Source organism: Manis javanica, chromosome 16, assembly GCF_040802235.1.
Source record: "Manis javanica isolate MJ-LG chromosome 16, MJ_LKY, whole genome shotgun sequence".
NCBI classification, from domain to species: Eukaryota; Metazoa; Chordata; class Mammalia; order Pholidota; family Manidae; genus Manis; species Manis javanica.
The window spans coordinates 41,822,973-41,848,587 of NC_133171.1; the positions used below are offsets into that span (position 1 = coordinate 41,822,973).

General features: G+C 38.2%; 1 protein-coding gene across 5 annotated transcripts in view; it reads right to left on the minus strand.

Annotated features, from left to right (window-relative positions):
* The window catches only part of CD2AP (CD2 associated protein), a 162,378-nt gene that overhangs the window by 41,521 nt on the left and 95,242 nt on the right, over positions 1 to 25,615 (minus strand). For 4 of the 5 annotated variants that reach the window (XM_073224609.1, XM_073224612.1, XM_073224611.1 and 1 more), the window contains exons 6-9: positions 3,611 to 3,798; positions 1,704 to 1,782; positions 1,216 to 1,310; positions 54 to 158 (exon numbers count right to left, since the gene is read on the minus strand). In XM_073224609.1, coding sequence (XP_073080710.1) covers positions 54 to 158; positions 1,216 to 1,310; positions 1,704 to 1,782; positions 3,611 to 3,798 — 467 coding nt within the window. The remainder of the gene's footprint in view (positions 1 to 53; positions 159 to 1,215; positions 1,311 to 1,703; positions 1,783 to 3,610; positions 3,799 to 25,615) is intronic. The other variant, XM_073224610.1, reaches the window with a different exon arrangement.

Sequence of the window (25,615 nt, forward strand, 5' to 3'; positions counted from 1 at the left end):
TTGGCAAAAGATTTTCTTTAAACTGTTATTATCAATGAAAAATAAAAGCTTACTGGAAAGTCCTTATCCAGTTCATTTATCTGAACAGCAAAATTATCTGGAAATACTCCTTCTTTACCATTAAGTTCACCCTTCCACCAACCAGCTTCTCCAGTATCCTAAAAAACAAAATGAAAAATAATTAAGGTAATAGGAGTTATCTTTCAATAAGGAAAAACTTTGCAACAAAACAGTAAAATACTGAATTCCATTATGTTTACAAGAAAAAAAGATCTGAACAGATGAGCTGCTCCTCAAAGAAAATGTTACATACCACATATTGTAGCAACATATATAAAATTAGGTTTAATTTTTAAAAATTATTTAAATAATCCTATAATTCAGTTTAAGGATAAAATTTTCTCAGAGAAAGAAAAAAGGAAGTGGGAGAGGAGGATGGAAACAGACAAACTACATCTTACTTAACACTCTTAATACTTTATATACTAAAAATTAGTAACATTATTCATTTGCTTTGGAAATTAATAGGATTTTCTACAATTCCTCCCAAATACTAAACCTTCTGTAAGAAATTAGGTATTATCAGTCCAAACAACAAGATTATTAAAAACTGCATACACTAAACCATGATAACAAAGTCAATTTAAAACAATGGGAGAAATTTCAGTAATTAATCTATATGGTTATATCAAAAACAAAATTAATTAATCTTTCTATTACAAGTTATAGGAGTCTGCCCACACCCCAATAATACTGGATTCCCTTTTTCTTCTGCTTTCATTCAAACCTATAAAACTACCTCATTTTTTTAAAAAGCTGCATTATTTTCCACAATATGAAGTTTCATAACCATTTACATACTGATGGACACTTTTCCCATTTTTTCTTCTTTTCCTTTTCATAATACAGGCAACAGAACTATATAGGATAAAAATGGAATGAGGAATAGGAAGTGAAAACAGAAACCTATGGTGGACTGGGGTTAGAGAAAAAAACACAACATGATAAATATATCAATTATAATAAAGACAGACAATAAGTTTGCTCAAAATAAAAAGAACTTTCTTAGCACTTACTATGTCTAGGTTCTTAGGATACAGAAACAAAACAAAGTGCCAACTCTTCGAGAGCTTATGTATTCTAGAGGAATTATAAGAATGCTGAAAAATATTTCTATAAATTAATGATTCACTGAAAAACTGAGAAATATCTTACCTTACTGATTAAGTGGATTATCTCTCCCTCTCTAAAAGTAAGTTCATCTTCATTAGTACCTTCATAGGCAAATAATGTTCTACAATATTCCTTAGCTAAAAGAAAGAATATAAATAATGTAACTTGTATAAATTAACTTTCAACAAATACTTATTAGCCTCTATTCTGTGTAAAGAAATGTACACTAGAAACTACCAAAAAAGTATTTAGTAATTTTGGCCAATACTACATGTTAAATTAAGTAACAGTTTCATTACTCATTAATTTAAACAGTTACTAAATGCCAACTGTAAGCTTCTAGGCACAGTTCTAACTGCAGGATACATCAGTAAACTAAGCATACTAAAATCCTTCACTTGAGCTGCTTTCATCTTCTTAGCTTTAATACTCTGATCAAATAGTAGAGTACAACAAATGTTTCCAACAAATGCAATAATATATTTGAACATGCTTCATTCCCAGTATGAAAATTTTATTCAAAACCCTACCTTTAATTTTACCTTCAGTGTCTGTTTTTGTTGTCTCCACACTCTGAATTTTGGATCCTACTGACTGCATGATTAAGGGCTAGAATAGAAAAGGATGGCATCAACTTTTCAAAGTTAGAAATAAGGTAATACTGTAAAACACATTTCCACTTTCAGTCATTCAGCTTTCCCTAATGGCACTTTTAGACAGGTTAAGAACATAAATGAAAACCACAATGAAGATAAAGTTCTCAAATGCTATGTAAACTATAGCTCCCAACTTCTAATTTTTTTTAAACTCCTTATCTTAGTGATAATACACATTCTCTGATACCCATAATACAGTACTGCGATGTAATTTTAGAACCTCTAAAACAGCATTTGAAAATTTACTGTTACCAATCCCTTAGCTATACACTTTTCATACATTGTAACTTAATCCTCAATCTGCATCAAGCAGGCACTATCACTCAGTCCTTTTATAGATTAGGAATCATGTAAGTAACCTGCCCACAATAAGTTATTTGGTTATGGAGACCAGGTTTGAACCCAGAATGCCTGACTTCAAAAAGTGGGCTTTTAAACACCAGCACATATGAACAAAAATAATCATTCCTAACGATGAAATAAAGAAGAAAAGTTTTCATACATCACTGCTGTTATTTGAATGAAAACAGGTAATGTAATACTACAACCCTTACAACTATAATAGAGAAGAAAATTTTCCATCCAGTGTAATCATAATCAAATAATAATGTTCAATATATCATAAGCTTTGGAGTTAGAAAGGGGCCCCAGATTGTCTAGTCTAATGTCTGTCATAATGCAGACATTGCTTCTCCAACATTCCTAGCTGTTATGTAGGACTATTCCAAAAACCATGAGAATTCCAATCATTACCTATAAAATAGAGACTCAATTCGGTCCCACAATTTTAGTACCACTTTCAGAGCCAGAAGAGAGTAGTGTAAGAAGTACAAGTTCTCCTTCCTGAACCTGAATCATTATTACATGAAAAAATAAGTAGCAAGCTGAGAAAGAAAAAAAATGTTGAAACTAAACCACTTTAGAACAAAACTTTAGAATGTATTTCATCAAGCAAAACAGTCTTATAAGTGAAATGTGTGGCTAAACTAAGCAAGGAAAAACTAAAACTCAAAACTGAAATACTCTGAACTTTTATGAATTAAATAAAGACACAACTGAGAACCACAAAGGGAAACAATGTCCTGAAAGGCAAAGTAAAAGCCTCCTGAAGGACTCAATCTGAATCTCCAAGGTGTTAACAGAAGGAACACCTTTGTTATAAAACAACAGCTTTGAAATAAATGTTCTAAAGACTGCAGCTATTTTCTCCCACCCCCCCTGCAAACACTTGAGGTTTCAAAAATCTCCTATGAGATTTTAATTTATGACATATTCACTTTAATTTGTTCTACAGTGTCAGTGAAATGCTAATGATAAAGTTCTCCATACATTTATAGAGAGGATTAGTTTTCACAATTGCTAACAATCCAGAGGAAAGTTAAGCAGTGCCTAATCAATTTAATATTCCATTGTAAATTCATTTTAAAATGGCCCATTTTAAGTCCACTAAAAATTAAAAGAAAAAAACATATATAATTTTAGCTTTAATAGAGGCAAAAACTTGCCTGTTCTATATTTACACTACAATAACTTAAAAAACTCTGTGAAACTTCCAGTAAGAAAGCTTCCACTGTGTTAAATTACCAATAAACATTCTAATTTTATAAGAATCAAACATAAACATCAATCACTGTAAACCTGAAAAGTTTCAGTCTTCACATTCATACCAATTATTAATGATCTCAAAATAGGAAATGTAACACAGTTGCAAACTGACTGATTTTTAAAAATCTTTAATGAATGAGTGCATTATTCTAATAGGTGAGGTTTATCATTGCTACCTTTTCTGTTTTTTTCTCTTCTGTTTCAGTACTGGATGTTCTTGTCCTAAGTTTCACAGAGCCTTCTTTAAAAATATCTCCAAATCCAATTCCTCTTATTTTCTTTGGCTGTGTAACTGATCCAGGTGTCATTTCATTCCCATTCCCCAGAGAGGGTAAAGATGAGATAGGCCCAGTCAAAACAGTTTCTGAAACAATAATTGTTTTTGAAGAATGACACCTAGGATCATTAAAATCTTGACATTCCCCTTCCATAGTGTTTACCTTCTATACCTCCTAATAAAAAATGGTAGAATTAAAATATTAAATGATGATGAAAATATCCAAAATAGTAAGATGCAGTTTTTACTGAATTTTTGGGGTGATGTTCAAACAGTAATAATTTTAGATATTTTTAAAACTGCTACTTCAGAAATCCAGGAAATCATATTATACAATGTCGTTAAGAAGCACATGTCAAAATTTACAGCTCTAGGACAAATACACCATAATGTAAAACTGAAACATTAAAGAGATAATCATTTTTTAAAGTTATATTATTCAATCTGATCAAAGTTAGGGTGATTTTTCAAATATAAAAACTGGTAATTTAGCATTCTTATTTTAAAAAGTCAACAGTTCATGGCATGTCATTTTAACCCAGGGATAAAGAAACTTAAGTCTAAATTTGAAAATTTAAAGTAAAAACTACTAAAAAAAGTGTTTAACATCATATATGGGTAACAAAATTGTTTCTATGCTCTTGCTCAATAACAAAGGTTCTTATTTATAGGCATCAATGAGTCCATGAACAACCCCATGGAAAACTGTATGGTATTTTTTTTTTCAGTTCATTTTTCTGGGTAATATTGTCACAGTTCTTATCAGATTCTCAAAAGGCCTCATAATCTAACAAAGTTCTATAGTAAATCATCTAAGAAAATTCCAGAAACATTTCAGAATGGGGATGGGGGTGTGGCATGGGCAAAAATATATGCTGTCAGTTCACTGAACTAAAGGAGTCTGTTGAAATTTAACAGATGAACAATAACACAGTAGTTATGATTTATTCAGGGCTTAATCTTTGCCAGGCCTTGTTAAGTAGGGTACATGAATTGTATCTCATTTATAAAACCACCTTAAAGTTAAACACAATTAATCCTCATTTTGAAAATAAGCAAACTGGGTGAGGAGATGATGAGAAATTTCCTAAGGCCATGTAAGTACTAAGTAACAAAGCCAATATATGAACTGAATTCTAGATGACCCCACAACCAAACATTCTAATATAATTAACTCAGACAACAAAAACCTCTAATCACACATTCAAAATATTTAAGAAATAGTTAAAGGAAACAACTTATATGAACTTTTTAAGTACAGTGATCTACTTTAACCACTTCAGTATCAGCCTAAGCCACATATATTTTTTAATTAACTTGAGAGAATGTTTCCATATAATAAAATGAACACATTTTAAATGGATATTCCTTTTTGATTAATCTATCATATAACCTCAACAATCAATAGAAAAGAACCCCCAAAAGAATACTTATACAACATCCCAGTCAATTCACAAGGAACCTCTGATCTTCACTGTGTCATTGTAAGAGCTGTCCTTTTTAGAGTTTAAATTCAATCACAAAGCAGTCTTTTGTGTCTGCTTCTTTTGCTAAGCAGAATATAGGTAAGATTCATCCATGCTTTTCTATGCATGCCAACTTATTCCTTCTTATTACTGACTGGTTTTCCATTGTACAGATACATTACTATTTACCATTAAGATTATTAACTAGTTTTTCAGAGATGAGCTTTACCCACTTTAGAAAGTTCCCTCTGTTGCTGTTATGGAGAGGTGTTGAATATGTGAAATTCTCTTTCTGCATCTACCACAATGACATGGTTTTTCTCCTTTAACCTGCTAACATGATAGATTATATTAACTTTTGAATGCATGGGATAGGCCCCCTTAGTCACAATGTGTTTACCTTTACATATTTTGCTTATTTGATGTGCTAACACTTTGTTTAGGGTTTGTTTTTATGTTCATGAGATAATGATTTGTAATTGCCTTTTTAATGACTTCCTTGGATTGTGATATCAAAGTCATACAGACCTAAGAAATCTTTAAGAATCTGTATAAGATTAAATGCTTCATAACTTCAGCAGTGAAACCACCTATGCAGGTAATTTTCTTTGCATGAAGATTTTTTATATTGATTTTTATTTGTAGACTATCAAGAGTTTCTATTTCTTCTGTGCTTGTTTTTGTTAAGTTGTAACCGCACATTTCATCTAAGCTGTCAAATTTATGAACATATTTCCTCATTACCACCTTTAATGTCTGATCTGCAGGGATATTTCTTTATGTCTTATCATCAGTAGTATCTTTTTTCTACGGTCATTCTGGTAAGAGCTTTTATTAATTTTTTATCTTTTTGAAAACTTCAACTGTTGAACTTGCTTCCTTCGAATTATTTTGGGTTTAATTTGCTATTCTTTTACTAGTTTAAGATAAAAACTTAGGTTACTGTTTTTTGTATTTTCTAGCATCAGCAATTTCTCTACAGTTGCTGTTTTACCTGCATTCCACAAATTTTGATATGCTGTTTCTATATTATTCACTTCAAAAACCATTCTAATTTCCCTCATGATTTTTTTCTTTGTTCCACAGGTTATTTACAAGTGTTGTTTAATTTCCAATTATCTGAGGATTTCTCAAATGTATTTCTGCTACTAAAATAATTTCATCATAGTCACAAAACCTATTCCCTGTGACTTCAAACCTTTTGAATCTGTTGAGACTTGTTTGATGCCCAAACATACTGTCTAGCTGGTAAGTATTCTATGTACCCTTCACAGGAATGTGTACTCTGCTGTTATTGGGTTAACTATTCTGTAAATGTCAATTACATCTACTTAGTTGATGTTATCCAAGCCTTCTATGTCCTTACTAATTTTTTTGTCCACTGGTTCTAAGGATGATTGAGAAAAGTGTGTTCAAATGTACCTGTGGATTTGTTTTCTTCTTTCAGTTCTAGCAGTTTTTGTATTATGTATGCTGAAGTTCTGGTATTTGGTTATACATATTTAGAATTGTTATATAATTTTATGAATTGACTAGATCATAAAATGGTCCTTTTTATCCCTGTTAATATTTCTCTCCCTAAAACATACTTTTAATATCAGCATATTGTTCTAGATTTCTTCTGCTTGGCACAGAGTTATCTTTTCTCTTTCTTTTTTTTTTTTTTTTACCTGTGTATCTCAAGTGAGTTTCTGGTAGCATATTATCCAATCAATAGGCCTTTCCAGATCATTTATTTTAACTTAATCCATGATGAACTAATGTTTAAATCCATCATTTTGCTATTTGTTTCCTATTTACCCGGTTGATCTTTGTTCCTTTTTTTCCCCCTCTTTTCATCTCTCTCTCTTCCCCTCCCTCTCCCCTTGTTCATTTTTTTGGCTTTAACAACAGACATTTATTTTCTCAGTCCTGGAGGCTGGAAACCCAAGATCAGAGTGTTAGCATAATTGAGTTTTGGAGCGATTTTTCATCCTGGTTTTTAAGTGGCTACCTTCTCACATAGCCTTTCCTCAGAGTGTGCACATGGAGAGAGTGGGCTCTGGTGTGTCTCTTTTTTTAAAAAATGACTTATAATTGACATACAGCATTACATTACTTTCAGGTGTACAACACAATGATCTGATATATGTGTGTGTGTGTGTGTGTGTGTGTGTGTGTGTGTGTGTGTGTGTGTGTGTGTGTGTATATATATATATATATATATATATATAGTGAAACAAACACTACAATAAATCCAGTTAACAACCATCACCAGTTACAAACTTATTTTTATGATGACAACTTTCAAGATCTGCTCCCTTAGCAACTTTCAAGTACACATTACAGGTTTACTAACTATAGTCACCATGCTATACATTATATCCCAGGACTTACTTAAAACTAGATTTGTACCTTTGACCACCAGCACCCATTCTGCTCACCACAACACCCCCTACCCCCATCTCTGGCAACAGCTAATCTGTTCCCTGTATTTTTTATTTCAAGTTTTTGTTTTGTTTTTTAGATTCCACATGTAAGTGAGATCATACTGTATTTGTCTTTCTCTGTCCAACATTTTTCACTTAAAGCCCTTGAGATCCATCCATGTTGACACAAATGGCAAGATTTCTTTCTTATGGCTGAATAATATTCCATTATGTATATATAAGAGACACACACATTTTCTTTATCCATTGATCCACTGATGGACACTTAGGTTGTTTCTATATACTGACTATTGTAAATGATGTTGCAATGAATGTTTTCATGGAATAAAGAGCCAGAATTAGAATTGCTAGATCATATGATAGTTTCATTTTTAATATTTTGAGGATGCTTCATACTGTTTTCCATTGTAGCTGAAATAATTTATAATCACACTAATAGCATATATGGGTTCCCTTTTCTCCACATCCTCGCCAATACTTGTAATTTTATGCCTTTGATTAACAGCCATCCTGACAGGTGTAAGATGGTATTTCATTGTGGTTTTAATCTGTATTTCCTGATGATTAGTGATACTAAGCTCCTTTTCATATATACTTTGGCCAACTGTACATCTTCTTTGGAAAATGTTTATTCAGATACTTTGCTAATTCTTTAACTGCACTGTTTTTTTTATTGACTTGTATATACGAGTTCTTTATGTATTTTGTATATTAAACCCTCATAATCCCAAATATTTTCTCCCATTCCATGAGTCGCCTTTTGTTGATGGGATCCTTTGCTGTACAGAAGCCTTTTAATTTGATGTGGTCCTACTGGGTATTTTTGCTTTAGGTGCCAAATTCAAAGATCATCTTCTAAACTTCTGTTTTGTAAGAATTGTCAAGGAGCTTACTCTTTACATCTTCTAGGAGACTTACAGTTTCGTCTTATGTTCCAGTCTTGAATCCATTTTGAGTTGACTTATGTTTATGGGTGTCACCTTTTTTTTTTTTTTAGCATTTGATTTTATTAACAGCTATACCTCACTGTTTTATTTTCCTAGGGGTTGCTCTAGATTTTATAATATGTATCTTTAACTCACTAAAATCTATATTCAGATAAAATATTATGACTTCATATATAACACTCTACAACATATATATACCCATTTTACCTGTGATATTATTTCAGGCTCTATTCCTTGATAATAAACTACTCTGACTCATAAGAGGAACAACTCAAATGATCCTATAGCTGCAACCTCTCAAATGAATGGGGTAGGGTACTCCTAACTTTCTGTTTTATTTTGAAAAGTTTAAAATCTTAGAGAAGTTGAAAGAACAGTTGTGCAATAAATACATTATACTCTTCACCTAAGGTTGCTATTAGCATTTTGTCACACTGATATTATCTCCATAAATACCAGTACATTGTAAAAACTGAACCAGCTGTGAAAAGTATATTACAGACATGATACTTCATCCCTAATTATGAGTTTTTACTTCATGACGTGATGATAATATTTTCTGAGGTTAGAATTGTCTTAAGTGGTATATCTCAGCAATTATATGTTATATGGAGATTACTTCTGATAAGAAAATACTAGTTATAGTTATTGTTTAAATGACTTAATTTCACACATCCTTTTATTGACAACTTCTCTAACACATGTTGTTTTATTTTCTTCTGTGCTCAGCAGAGGTTCTGTGACATTGTAGAAATTCTGTAAATACTTATTGACCAATTATGAATGGATATTGTGTATATCATTTGAAATGTGAAATATCTCAAACTTCTTTAAATATACTGTCAATTAGCATATGAGTTCAGTATAGACAGTTATGTTGACGTAAGAGTGAACCATATTTAAACACGGAATCATGTGAGAATTTTCTTTTTTAAATAAATGACCCACATTTTTTTGTAATAATGGAGCTGTTAGGATGTTGTTTATCCAGTGTGGCTCTATCCTTTCAAACATGAGAAATTCTCTTGCAGATAATTTTGCAAACTACTTTGGAAAAAAACCACTCTGGAGAACTGCTTAGTGTAAGAGGAAAAATACCAAAGTTTTTGGTTAAAACATAACTAGACTGCTCAAAGTTAATTTCTATGCTTGGGAGTGGGATGAGGGGCATGCTAATAAATGCTCTTTATGAACTTTACATCATTTGAGAGGACATTGGTACTCATTTAAGAAAAGCTACAGAAGAGACTAAAGATGGCAGTGTGAGAGGTGACACAGAGGCCTTCTCCAAAAACCACATAAAATACGAAAATACAGTTGATACAACTAATCCTGAAAGAGCAACAGAAAAGAAGGCTGTGCCAGACTGCATACACCTGGAGAAAAGAACAGACCTCGCGGAACAGGGTAACATACCAAAGCCGTGATCTGGCGGGACCCAAGCCCTTCCCCGACCCCAGCTCATGGGAGGGAGGAAAAGAAATGGAGTGTGGAGCGGGTAGAAGCCTAGGATGGCTGAACATCCAGCCCTGGAGATTGGCTTTGGGAGCATGAACCTATATTGCCTGGTGCTCTGGTGATTAATGGTGTTGGAAAGCTAGGACAGGTGGAATATCTGGAGAGACTGAGATTCCAGCCGCTTGTGGAAAACGGATTCACATCCAGCTGCTCTGGGACAAAAGAAAGGTGGGCAGTCTAAGAGACTTTCTAACAGCAAGAGGGCTGCTAAAGAAGCAACAACTGCACAAAGCTTACTGCTCAGGAGAAAGGACAAGTAGACAAAATTGTCCAGGCGCACACTGCCTAGAAGGTTGGGAACTTGCAGGAGCTTTAGTCACTGAATTCCCCTGGCTGGCTTTGTAGCGACGAGGCCCCCCACCATGATATGCAGCGCAGCCTGCTGCGCCTACTTCCTGGCCGGCTGACCGGCAGTCCCTGTCCTGGAGTCAGACCAGCGAGAGGGAGGCCCCGCCTATGGCTGTTACAAGTACAAAGCATAGAGGCTTGCCCCTGTGCATTCGGCCCACTGGTTCTGGCAGTGGAGTCAGGCACAGCAGCCAGGAAGCAGGAAACAGCACTTTCTCCCCACCAAGCCAGGCACCAGTGCCGCTCATCTGCGACATCCAACATTGCTCCAGGACCTGAGCAACTCCAGAGAGTAGAGCTTCTGTGCACTAAAGGGCACCACATACAAATATGAAATGTCAAAGGAACCTTGTTCAAACCAAAATTCCACAAACGCCAGAAAGGGAGACAAGTGAAACTGAACTCATGAATCTTCTGGAAAGAGATTTCAAAATAAAAGTCATAAACATGCTCATGGAGGTACAGAAAAATATTCAAGAACTCAGGTAAAATTCAGAACTGAGATTCAATCAGTAAGGAATACAGTGGAGATTTAAAAGCAAATTAGATGTAGTAGAGGAGACAGTAAATGGAATAGAAATTAGAGAACAGGAATACAAAGAAGCTGAGGCCCAGAGAGAAAAAAGGATCTCTAGTAAAGAAAAAATAGAGAGAACTGTGTGACCAATCCAAACAGAACAATATTTGCATTATAGGGATAACAGAAGAAGGAGAGAGAGAAAAAGGGATAGAAAGTGTCTTCCCAGTCTGGGGAAGGATATAGTCTCTCAGGCCATGGAGGTGCACAGATCTCCCAATACAGGGGACCCAAGGAAGACAACACCAAGATATATAATAATTAAAATGACAAAGACCAAGGATAAAGACAAACTATTTACTATAAGCAGCCAGAGAGAGAAAAAAGATCACATACAAAGGAAAACCCATCAGGCTATCATCAGATTTCACAACAAAAACCTTACAGGCCAGAAAGGAGTGGCATGATATATTTAATGCAATGAAGAAGAAGGGCCTTGACCAAGAACTACAAAGGAAAACCCATCAAGCTATCATCAGATTTCTCAACAGAAACCTTACAGACCAGAAAGGAGTGGCATGATATATTTAATGCAATGAAAGAGAAGGGCCTTGACGAAAACACTCTACCCAGTTAGATTACCATTTAAATTTGAAGGAAAGATTAAACAATTTTCAGGTAAGCAAAAGCTGGAGAAAATTTACCTCCTACAAACCATCTCTACAGTGTATTTTGGAGGGACTGCTATAGATGGAGGCGTTCCTAAGAATAAATAGCTGTCAACCGAGGAACTAAAGCCACAGTAAAGAAAGTAGAACAATTAATTACTAAGCAGATGCAAAATCAAGTCAACTGTCCCCAAAGTCAGTCAAGGGATAGACAAGTAGTACAGAATATGATATGTAATGTACAAAGAATTTAGGAGGAAGAAAAAGGAGGGAAAAAAAAAGAATCTTTAGATTGTGTTTCTAATAACATACTAAGTGAGTTAAATTAGACTGTTAGATAGTAAGGAAGTTACCCTTGAACCTTTGGTAACCATGAACCTAAAGCCTGAAATGGTAGTACATACATACCTAGCAATAACCACCCAAAATGTAAATCGTCTGAATGCAGCAATCAAAAGGCATAGAGTCACTGACTGGATAAAAAACAAGACCCATCTATATGCTGCCTACAAGATACTTACCTCAAACCCAAAGACATGCACAGACGAAAAGTGAAGGAATGGAAAAAAATATTTCATGCAACTAATAGAGAGGAAAAACCTTGAGTTGCAGTACTTGTATCAGATAAAATAGACTTCAAAACAAAGGAAATCACAAGAGACAAAGGACATTACATAGAAATAAAGGGGTCAATCCAACAAGAAGATATAACCATTATAAATATCTATGCACTCAACACAGGAACACCTACATATGTGAAACAAATACTAACTGAATTAAAAGGGGGAAAAATGCAATGCACTGATTCTAGGAGACTTCAACACTCCATTCACCCCAAATGACAGATCAAACTGACAGAAAAGAAGTAAAGAGACAGAGGCACTAAAGAACACATTAGAAAAGATGGACCTAAAAGACATCTACAGAACTCTACACACAAAAGCAGCAGAATATACATTCTTATCAAGTGCACATGGAACATTTTCAAGAATACATCACATACAAGGCCACAAAAAAGAGCTTCGGTAAATTAAAAAAGATTGAAATTATACCAACCGGTTTCTTAGACCACAAACGTTTGAAATTAGAAATAAGTTATACAAAGAAAATGAAAACTCCCACAAACACATGGAGACTTCACAACATGTTCCTAAATAACCAATGGATTAATGACCAAATAAAAGCAGAGATCAAGCAATATATGGAAACAAATGACATCAATAATTCAACAAACAAAATCTGTGGGACGCAGCAAAGGCCATGCTAAGAGGAAAGTATATTGCAATACAGGCCTTCCTCAGGAAAGAAGAACCATCCAATATAAACACTATAAACTCACAGTTTACAAAACTAGAAAAAGAAGAACAAATGAGATCCCAAATCAATAGAAGGAGGAACATAATAAAGATTAGAGCAGAACAAAACAATAGAATCAATGAAAGCAACAGCTGGTTCTACAAGAAAATAAACAAAATAGATAAAGCTCTAGCCAGACTTACCAAGAAAAAAAGAGAGTCTACACACATAAACAGAATCAGAAATGAAAAAGAAAAAATCACTACAGACACCACAGAAATACAAAGACTTATGAGAGAATCCTATCAAAAAGTATATGCCAACAAACTGGAAAATCTAGATGAAGAGGAGAGCTTTCTAGAAAAATACAACCTTCCACAACTGACCCAGAAAGAAACAGAAAATAAAAACAGACCAATTGCCAGCAACAAAATTTAATTGGTAATCAAAAACTAACTAAGAACAAAATTCCTGGAAAAGATGGATTGACTGCTGAATTTTTTCAAACATTTAGTGAAGACCTAACACCAATCTTCCTTCAAGTTTTTCAAGGAGTAGAAGAAGGAATATTTCCACACTCATTCTATGAGGCCAGCATCATTGTAATACCAAAACCAGGCAAAAACACCATAAAAAAATAAAATTACAGACCAATATCCCTGATGAACATAGATATAAAAATACTCTATGAAACACTAGGAAACCGAATTCAAAAATACATCAAAAAGATCATCCATCATGATCAAGTAGAACTTATTCCAGGGATACAGGAATGGTACAACATTCGAAAATCCATCATCATCAGCCACCACAGATCAACAAAATAAAGGAACTAAAACGACATGATCATCTCCATAGATGCTCAAAAAACATTTGACAAAATTCAAAATCCATTCATGATAAAAACTCTCAACAAAATTGGTATAGAGGGCAAGTATCTCAACTTCATAAAAGCCATATATGACAAACCCACACCCAACATTATACCTAACAGCAAGAAGATGAAAGCTTTTCCTTCAAGATCAGTAACAAGACAAAGATGCCCACTCTCCCCACGTCTATTCAACATAGTACTGGAGGTCCTAGCCACGGAAATCAGACAACACTGAGAAATAAAAGGCATCCAGATTGGTAAGGAAGAAGTCAAACTGTCCCTGTTTGCAGATGATATGATTTTGTACATAGAAAACCCTAAAGAATCCACTCCAAAACTACTAGATCTAATATCTGAATTCAGCAAAGTTGCAGGATACAAAATTAATATACAGAAATCTGTGGCATTCCTATACACTAACACTGAACTAGCAGAGAAAGAAATCAGTAAAACAATTCCATCCACAATTGCATCAAAAAGAATAAAATATCTAGGAATAAACCTAACCAAGGAAGTGAAAGACCTATACTCTGAAAACTACAAGACACTCATGAGAGAAATTAAAGAAGATAACAATAAATGTAAACACATCCCGTGCTCATGGATAGGAAGAATTAATATTGTGAAAATGGCCATCCTGCCTAAAGCAATCTATACGTTCAATGCAATTCCTATCAAAATACCAAAACCATTTTCTTCAAGAACTAGAGAAAATCATCCTAAAATTCATATGGAACCACATAGACCTTGAATACCCAAAGCAATCCTGAGAAGGAAGAATAAAGCAGGGGTGATTACACTGCCCAACTTCAAGCTCTATTACAAAGTCACAGCAATCAACACAATTTGGTACTGGCACAAGAACAGTCTCATAGACCAAAGGAACAGAATAGAGAGCCCTGATATAAACCCAACCGTATATGGTCAATTAATGTATGATAAAGGAGCTATGGATATACAATGGGGAAAGACAGCCTCTTCAACTGCTGGTGTTGGCAAAACTAGATAGCTACATGCAAGAGAATGAAGCTGGATTATTGTTTAACCCCATACACAAAAGTTAACTCAAAATGGATTAAAGACCTGAATGTAAGCCACAAAACCATAAAGCTTTTAGAAGACAACATAGGCAAACATCTACTGAATATCAGCATTAGCAACTTCTTTCTGAACACATCTCCTCGAGAAAGGGAAACAAAAGCAAAAATAAACACATGGGACTACATCAAACTAAAAAGTTTCTGTACAGCAAAGGACACCATCAACAGAACAAAAAGGTATCCTACAGTATGGGAGAATATATTTGTGAATGACACATCCAACAAGGGGTTAACAGTCAAAATATATAAAGAACTCACATGCCTCAACACCCAAAAAGCAAATAACCCGATTAACAAATGGGTAGAGGATATGAAGAGACAGTTCTCCAAAGAAGAAACTCAGATAGCCAAGAGGTGCATGAAAAGGTGCTCCACATTAGTAATCGTCAGGGAAATGCAAATTACAACCACAGTGAGATATCACCTCACACCAGTAAGGACTGCCAGCATCGAAAAGTCTAAGAACAACAAATGCTGGCGAGGATGCAGAGAAAGGGGAACCCTCCTACACTGCTGGTGGGATGTAAGCTAGTTAAGCCAGAGTGGAAAGCAATATGGAGGTTCCTCAAAAAACTAAAAATAGAATTACCATTTGATCTGGGAATCTCACTCCTTGGAATGTACCTGAAGAACACGACTTCTCAGATTCAAAAAGACATATGCACCCCTATGTTTATCGCAGCACTTTTTACAGTAGTCGACATATGGAAGCAACCAAAGTGTCCATCAGTAGATGAATGGATAAAGAAGAGGTGGTACATATACACAATGGAATACTATTCAGCCATAAGAAACAAATCCTACCATTTGCAACAACATGGATGGAGCTGGAGGACATTATGCTCAGTGAAATAAGCCAGGCCGAGAAAGACAAGTGCCAAATGATTTCCCTCATTTGTGCAGTGTAACAGCAACGCAAAACTGAATGAACAAAATAGCAGCAGACTCACAGACTCCAAGAAGGGACTAGTGGTTACCAAAGGGGAGGGGTGTGGGAGGCTGGGTCGGGAGGGAGGGAGGGAGATGGGGATTGAGGTGTGTCGTGTTTAGTACACATGGTGTAGGGCGTCACGAGGAAAACCGTGTAGCACAGAGAAGGCAGACAGTGAATCTGTGGCATCTTACTACACTGATGAACAGTGACTGACTGCAATGGAGTATGGGTGGGGAATTGATAATATGGGTAAATGTAGTAACCACATTTGTTTTTCATGTGAAACCTTCATAAGAGTGTATATCAATAATACCTTATATTAAAAAAAAAGGCTATGGAAAAACAAAAGAGGCATAATTTGAAAAAGAATCATATCTATGAATTAGAATTATATCTATGAACTACGATGGTAATGAAAATAAACTCATTGAAATTAATAGTTTAATGGAAAGACTAGGCAGGTGAAGAGAGAAACAGTGAACTGGAAAACAAAGTTCTGTCATTGTTCCACATACTGGATGAAGACAATTTTCCAAACCTGAAATAAAGGCCCTTCTGGCCTCATCCAGGAGTGAGTCCACCCCTCACAGGATGACTGGCAGACATCAGCTCTGACTTCAGACAGCAAAGGGATCCACGTCCTGTGCAGGGACGCAGAGGGAGTGAGCCCCATGGACTCCTCCTGGGAAGGGTGCTGGTTGCTAGTACACCTGAGTGGAAACTCCCAGTGGACAGGAGGTCACAGTTATGGTCAGGTGACCTCTGGTGATTCCCATGGTGCCCATGATATTGGTGTCATTGTAGCGCACGCACACATGGGGTACCAAGCAGAGCAAGGCTGTAGACCACGTGTTCACGGTCTTCCCGATCCCTGTACTTCAGACAATTGAGTTGAACTTCACGCACTGCCCCCTGAGTGAAGGGTGTGAACATGAACTTGCTTCCTGACCCACCCCCACTCTGTCCAGGTGGAGCTTCCAGCAGCGACCCAGTCAGAGACTCAACTCAAGATCACCAGTCCCATGGCTGGCCCGAGCCCTCATCCACAGGCAGGCTACACAGTCAGGCCTGTCTCTGTGTGACCACCACCCCTTCCTGAAGGACCCCTGAGAAGCGTATGGGCACACACATCGATGTCTGAAACCCAGGACACGACTGGGCCGAGCAGAAGACAGCATGGCTGTGGTGTGCCCTGACTTGTGTTCCCAGGATTCCATAAACAGTGGCCAGGAACATGTTCATGTGACACCCACAGTGACCAACAAGAGAAGGGAGGGAGCCTCGGACGAGGGAGATGCCAGGACCCTGGCAGACAACAGTGGAAATCCCTGAAGCAGAAGAAAATGTAAAATCAAGAGATAGGGCCTCAGCTGGAACGTGGTCCAGCACCTCTGCCCTGACTGGCCCTCATACACAGAGAGGGACCAGGTTGGCTGCTGGGCCAGGTAGGGAGAGCAGTGCTCTAGATCCTGGCTGGCCTCCCCTCCCCCACCCAACTGACCTGCCCTATTATTAGGTCACCTGTTGCCCTGGCTGGCCTCCCCTCCCCCACCTAACTGACCTGTCCTATTATTAGGTCACCTGTTGCCCTTAGCGACAGAACTCTGCAGGGTTCAGAAGACTCTCCTCTGACCACAGACACTGGCACTTGGAGGCAGAGCTGTGGACCCCCCACAGCCATGGAGGGCCTGCTGCCTGCCGCCGGACTCATGTGCCAGCTGATCCTGGAGTGCCTGTGGGGGGCTCTCCTGGTGATCGGCGAGAGCTGGGGATACCTATCCGGACTCCTTGCAGTCCTCCGGGGGACCCTGGCAGGCTGTGTGCAGATGCTCTGTCGACCTCCCTGGGAGAACCTGATAGGTTTTGTGAATGTGTTTCTCACAGTGAGAGCATGGAATTCACGACGCACCGAGGCTCAGGGCAGAAGCTGTTCTGCCCACCAAGAAGCACCTGGAAACTGTAGTGACACTACGAAATGAACGACTCCAGTCGATGACGCCGGCAGACCACCTGCAGGGAAGGCCAGTCTTCCCACCGTACAAAGCCTGAGCTTGGCAGCGGTGACCATGCACCTGAGGCTGTCCCTTCAGTTCGCTCTGGACCTTCTGGCAAAGGGATTGGGGAGCCAGCCTCCTACACTTCCCAAGGCCACTGATGAGAAACCAACCCTCAGGGCATCACAGAAGGATGGAGACAACCTGCCAAGGAAATGCTGGATGACTGGAAAGGCAACACTGCTTTTCCAGGAAGGGCAGAAGTCCTTGCCCAGAACATCGCAAGATGCAGGCAGAGGCTGGAGGAAAAGGAGAGGGAGAAGGAAGGACTGCTGCGGTCGGACACACGTTTGGAGCAGGACCTGAAAGAGGGAGTCAGCCTGCTACTGTCAGTGGCTGAGACCTTGCTCCACGCCGTCCCCCCACCTGCACCCCTGAGACATCTCCTGGATGGCAGGGGCCTGGAAGTCAAACAAAAGCGGGAAGTGGGAAACAGCAAACACCCCGTCCCCGGGTCAGAAGTGGCACTAAGGGCTGACGTGAACGATGCTCACTCCTCTGTGTCTCCTCACAGTCCTGAGGGAGCCAGATCCCTGAGGGAACGAAAGCAAGTGGGTGAACTGAGAAAACGAACAGTTGCCCTCCTTGCAGATCAGTTATCTCTGAGGGTTGAAATCCTACAGCTGAAAAGTCAACTACTTCAGATGAAGCCCCAGAATCTGCTTGAACGTTACCAAGAACAACGTACCATGCCACTTGAGAGCCAAATAGCTGAGGAAGAAAAGGGTTCTGCAGAAATGGGGAAGAAACTGACTAACTTGAGAAGAAACTGGAACTCCAAGTCTCAGATTCTCCAGCTGTGCAAGAAGACAGCCGAAGACAAGGGCAAAGAATCAGAGACAACCAGTCCCTTCGACCCAACGGAGCTCCCCTTGCATGAGAAAAGGGCTCAGAAAAGCTGGGAGGCAGCCGTGCGGACTGAGAGCGACCTCATGAAGCTAAGAGGAGAAGGCGACCACATCACACAAATGCTGGCTGACGCCCAGGCCCACCTGCAGCCTTTCCCAACTGGTCCTTCTGCTCGTGTTGCTCCATGTGCAGTCCACGGGGGCCACAAGCTGTCCGGGGATCCCCTGAATCCTCAGATCCCCCAGGAAGGAGGAGGGTGTCACCATGAGAGCCCAGGGAGTTGAGGTGACCTGCAGGTGTGACTCAGCTCATGGCAACAAATCTCCAGAACTTTATCTTCCAGAGCTCAAATTCTATACCCTTGAACAACTACTACTTATTACCCCTCCTTGCAGGCCTGGCAACCCTCATTGTACTCTTTGTTTCTATGAATTTGACTATTATAGATAACTTTTTTAAGTGGATTCATGTAGAATTCGTCTTCCTGTGGCTGACTTACTTCTTTTAACATAATGTCCTCAAGGTTCATTCATGGGTAGCATGTGTCTCTTTAGGTTTGAGTAATCTCCCATTGTGTGTATATACCACATCTGGTTTATCTATTTATCCATCCATGGACACATCATCTTTTCTTCCATCTCTTAGCTGTTATGAATAATGGCTAATATGAACATGGGTTGGAGCTCTCTTTTGTGAACATATTCTCAGCCTTCTAAACCACCTCTTTCCTACAGATGACCAAATCTAACAGATTCTCTTATTCAGGCTGATTGTAAGGATTCCTGGATCCTATCCAAAACCTGCCAAATCACTAGGTCTTGGGGAGGGATTCTAGGGTTTTACATACTTAAAAAATAAAAGGTGCATCAGATTATTTTGATATGGAAATCTGGGAACTTAGAGCTTTCTTGCACCCTCATAAACTTAGGTTATACTTAAAGCCACATCTTAATCACTCACTCTCTACTCTTCTGATTAAAGATCATCTGGGGCTTTTCCTGAGAGAGAAACTTGTATTCAGAGAATCATCTACAGATGCATTTTATAAGAACATACAGTCTCCCCATTTGTTTTTCTGCACTTTATTATTTAAATGGAAGAAATTTGTCGATAAGTATTTGTGGGTAAAACATACTGTAAATAAAGAATACTATAATTAAGATTCATCAGCATGGGCAGCTAACTATTTATAACCTGAAATGTTTGCTAGTCTCGTAATGCTCAAAGTTAGTTTAGCAACTTTTATAAATAGTCCTCAGAGTTTTTTTTCAGTGCTGTGTTCTTTATAAATATTAGAAATTAAGATATTAATGAATAAATCAAAAAAGTATAAAAAACCAAATTACTAATGCATGATATTTGCACTTTAGAAATCTCTTTACATTTGTTAACTCATCTTTTCAAGAATAATCCTATGTGTTTTATTCAGACAGAAAATTATTTGTGTTTCGTCTTCGCAAGCATGACTACATTTCTCCTTAAACATCCTTATACTGCACAGTTATTGTCATAGAGTACTCGTCTCTTGTGATGACCATGTACTTAATTTATCACGTCTTTCCATAACCACAATCTTCGGATTATTTTAGGTCTATTATGCTTTCTTGTAACAGCAATTTCACAGCGATGTTCAACTACGTCCAACACATACTTTTCATTATTTTCTTCCCCTTCAAAACATTTGTTTACATGTTTTGAACATTCCCAATGTTTTCAAGTATCTAGGTATTTTGTGCTATATGGGCCACAGTTTTAGGTAGCTGAATGTTTACACATTGTTAACAGGGGTCCTTAGCAATCATCTGATGTGGATTATAATTGCTAAAATACAATCCTCAAGAGGCACATTTAAATTTTCAGTGATATTTATATGGTAATTTAGTAGTAAACTGTAAATAGTAATGTATGTTTATTTGGGCACTTTGATACAGACCATGGGATTGCCAGCATTTTGGAACGAAAATTAACCCAATGAACACCGGAGCCAACGCTGAGTTTTTCTGATATTCCTACCTACGTGTTAACACCGTAGACATAAAAATAACATTGGTTATTCCCCCTTCAGGATATTTTCAGTCCAATCGGAAATTGCTCAAAAAGAAAGTTGAGTTCCCCCAATTTTAATGAAATATGCACAGCATATTTTTCATTAAAGATATGACGACAGAGGCAAGAGCTGAGACCCCTCCCTCCCTCCCTCCCTCCCTTCCTTCCTTCCTCTCTTTCGCTCTTCCAATTGACATATAGCTGACATACATTATATTGGTTTCAGGGCTGACACCATGACTTTAGCTCAGTAAAACCGATTTCAAAATTCTGACTCTAGAACTGTAAGAGTATAAATTTGTGTTGTTTTAACACCTCCATCCAAAAAAAGAGTTCTGCCATGAGGCTATGTGCAAACTGTCAACTCCCAAGGATCTCCTCTGATTTTAACCAGGAAGCTGCTCTCACCTGAGTTCTCCTCCTCCCCATCCTCATTATTAGCATCTTCAGGCTTGCCACCGCCTGCACCGCAGAGCAACAGCAAACATTTACTAAGCACTCATCTTACACCAGGTTCCCTGATAAGTATTTTATGTGCATTATCTAATTTCCTATTTAAATAACCCTATATGAAAGATACTATTATTACCCTTATTCTAGAGATGAAGAAAATGAGATTGAGTTTTTGCATAGAAGTTTCTGCCAGATAAAGAAATACATGTATTTTCTTATTTTATGGGTTGCCAAATTATGCTAAACAGGGTTTGAGATTGGGAGTAAGAGAAGGGGTAGGAAAATGGCTCTGATCTCTTAGTATATTTCTTTCTTATATCTGCTTCCCTTTTTTGAGGTTTGGGGCTGGAGAGCAGGCGCCTCATCCATTAGAAGCAACTGAAGACAAAACCCTAGTCCCTGGTCCATGGCTCTGGCAATGGCCCCTAGTACAGACCCCAGTTATAAAAAGAATGGCCATTTCGCAAACCTACTGCATACCACGTACACTATAAATGGAGTTTTTAATCTTCACAACTATCCTACATGATAGGTGTTACGGTTGACCTTTTAAAGACATGAAAACTCAATCTCAGCTAGGTTAAAGCACTTTAGTATGCACTACTTACTAAAGGCTGACTGGCTAGTTAGTAAGTAAGTAATCTCAGATTGAAACCGAAGTCTAATGTCACCTCCATGTTGTTTCGATTACATTAAGCCACTTTCTTATACTCAGGTCCCACACACAGAGGGACATCTTCAGGTCCATTCAGGTTCACACCCAGCTTTGACTCTAGCATCTGGTCTCATCTTGGTTGTATATGGGCTTCAGTGGATGTTGTAACTACTACAGATGACACTTCTGCTCTTCTAGGCACTGAATAAACAGAGTCCTGGCCTTGGAACCTACTTCACGGCTACCCCAACCTTGGGAAGGGTTGATTGGCTCTTTGGCTAAGGAAACCTCTATATTTCACTCTGAGATATTCATAGGTTCCAGAGATGAAGTCATTGCATCTTTGGGAGACATTATTCAGCTGCATCAGGTAATACACATCAACCCAACCTTGAACCTGTAGCCCAAGTCCCTCCCTTCAAAATCTGACTTAGGATTTCACATCGAGCCTTGCTGTACATTTTGTCCCACTGCCACAACCAGCAAATTCACCAGAGATTCAACAACAAACAGTTACAGAATGCCTACGACATGCCAGTCACTGTGTTAGGCTGCAGGGATTCCAGAGTTTACCTGGTATCACCAGAATCTGCTCTCTCATCATGAATGTGAAGCCAAGGGAAATAAGTCAACAGAGAAATAAAATAATTACAAGTTTTAGTAAGTTCAATGAAGTAGCAACATTTTGAAGGTCACGGTCGAGCAAGAGCCTCTGAGGAGGTATGCATAAAATTTAGTTCCAAAGGGAGAGAAAGCCTGATCATGGAAGGACTGGGGGAAAAAATATACCAGACAGAGGGAAGAAAAGGCTGGACTATGGCTTTTTAGAGAGCGTGGCCCATTTGGGGCACTGAAGGCCGAGAAAGGAAGAGGAGAAGGCCTCAAATGACTGAAAAGAAGGTCAGGGGCCACATCATGGGGATATTGTGGGCCATGATATGATTTTAAGAGTAGTCAGGGTCCACTAAAAGAAGACAGTCTAAGCTGAGAGCGGGAGGTGGTCAGTGACGTTAAAGACTGACTTGTCCTCCACACTCTGGTTACACATTTGTCCAATAAAAAGGGGGAGGGTGGAATGGAAGTCACACCTCAAAGCAGGTTCGCTTCCCAGGATGCAGGAAACTGACTGCTGGCTTTTGAGATTTTCTCCATGCTGGGGAATGGGATCCTGTCCTCGCTCCCATGTCTGCCCCTGCAGATTCTTAGCAACGGCCTCAGAGGTAACTTTTCTTTCTTTTAAGAAATCGTCATGCTCTTGGACTCACTCTTTCCAGATCTGGGAATCTATCCTAAAGAATAATAACCAATGCAGACAAGGTTTTACACAAAAGGATACTTACGGCATCATTACAATAGTGAAAAACTGCCAATGACCTAAATAACCACCAAGAGGGAAATATTTAAGTTATACTATGTATTGAAACGATGCAATGTTAGGTAATTATTAGAATAATATCTCTTGAGAAAAACATCCTTCCACATGTTTAATTACATAAATATATTTGTAACATATGAAATTAAGATAAACCAGAAAGAATATTAACACATGGATATACAGGCACACATATTCTCAATTTTATTTGAGGCATGTATAAAATGAATGTAAAAATAAAAATATTTACAGTGAGCTATCTTCTTGGTTGCTACACACTCAGTACATGGGACTAACTCGTGCTGCTTAAATATCACCCAGTCCCTATGAGGCACTAGGATAATACTTGTCGATTACAAAATAACTCAACAGGAATTCAAGAGAACTAACTCCAGGTCCGTGAATGACAGCATTAAGACAAGTGCAATGGATTATGAGCAGTCTTAAATTAAAACCTTTTTTCTTCATAAAGGGACTTTCGCTTCCTTCACCTTTTATCTTCTAAGCCTCTTTTAGACAATATAATGTGCTTATCTGTGCCAGTGTCAACATCCCTAATCAAGATGATGCCCAGAAAAACTACTAACTTATTAATCTTCATCATTAGGGAAACAAGGTGGTGGTGATAGAGGAGGTGATATATGTAAAAAAGCTCGAAGCTGTATTTAAAGGCATACAGAATAAGCTGCTGCCTATAGTAAGTGGAGTGGTCCTGGGAAATTTGCTCCCTCCCAAATCTTTCCTTTAGGATAGTCTGAAATGCCACATTAAAGGGTAATTTGATCAGCTTAAAGCATCATGAAAATGTAAATACCAAGGGAATAGACTAAGCCATTCTCACTTATGATTAGTTTACTAGGTCCTTTTTCAGTAAATCCAGGGATCTGTGCATGGTCCCTACTCAGCGGGAGAGTGGGTGCAATAGGGTGCCACACAGGGCATGAAAAGCTACGGGGCAGCCAACAGGTGAGAAATGTGGAACCATGGAGACCCCTGGCGAGTGTGGCATAATGGAAAGGGTACTGGAGCAGGAGCCTAAACACCTGGATTTAAGCCATACTTCAGGCACTAATAGTCATGAGAGTCTACTTGGAGAGGAGCTTCACACGGCCACCTGTACAGTTGCATTTAATGAAAGCAAACTACTGCCACCCTGGTCTCAAGTGATGGCCAGATGGACTGGATTCTGTGCTATATCCACTCCTGCAGATCCTAAGGAATGCTCCAGCATCCATAAACCTTGGCCATATAGCTTGTTTTCACTTCACCAAGTATCCTAGGGCCTCCCACTACAATCTCCTGTCCAGCACACACACATCCCCCACTGACAAGGGCACCAAAATGTGCCTCTTTTCCTTTCATCTCCACAGCCTTGTGAACTTCAGATAGGTTTTTCTGACAATGTTTTTTCTAAAACAAAGAAGTTGGGTTTCACTAGACTGTCTTTAAGATACCATCCAGATCTTGCCTTTAGAATTTCCTGAATGTAAAAAAGATGTGAAAAGATTAGGATTGCTTGTTTTTTATTACAGTGTCTTACCCAACATTGGAGGAGATAGTTCTGAGAACTTATCCCTTCCTTGTTATGGAAATTCAGTGAATGTTGTGGCTTGTTGTTACAAGAATGGAGACAACAGGAGAGAGACTAAGTCACGTAAAGTGTGTGTGTGTGTGTGTGTGTGTGTGTGTGTGTCTGTCTGTCTGGTAGGGAAAGGGGGATGAATAGCGGGGAGATGGGGAAGTAAAAATTAGGTAGGAAGACAGGCTGAGAAATGGAGTGGGCTGAAGCCATCAGCACTGAATTAGGAAGGCCTGAGGTTTGCTGTTTTCAAAATAGTCCTAATCATGTTATTTGAGTGTACGTCATTGGTCTGCTGCCTCTTCTTCAAACAATGTTGGTAGACGTCTGCTCAAACAAATTAATGCTTCTATCTCCACTGACTCACGTGGCAGGAATGACAAGCACACGTGTTAACCAGAAGAGAGAGGAGGGCACAGCAGCAGGAAAAGGGAAGGCAGAGACACTACAATTTATCAAACCTTTCCATCAGCACAGCATAACACCCAAATTCCCAGCTATGTGCATGATGGGTCCTGCCCCCCCTCATCACCTTCCATCCTTGCCTTCCCACTGCATTTCCTACAAGGCAACCATACCAAGATTTTTGGTGATGTAGTTATATTTCATGTTATTTCTTTCTTGCCTTTGTATATTCTGTTCTGTCTGCTAGTAAAGTCTTGACTCCCTTACCCATGTGGTGAAATCCTATTCTTTCTGCAACGTATAAATCAAAGCTTAAATCCCCCAACTGGACATAAGCCCTGATAGGGCAGAGCCCTTGCTCTCTTTTTCATGAGTAATACCCAATGGCTGGAGC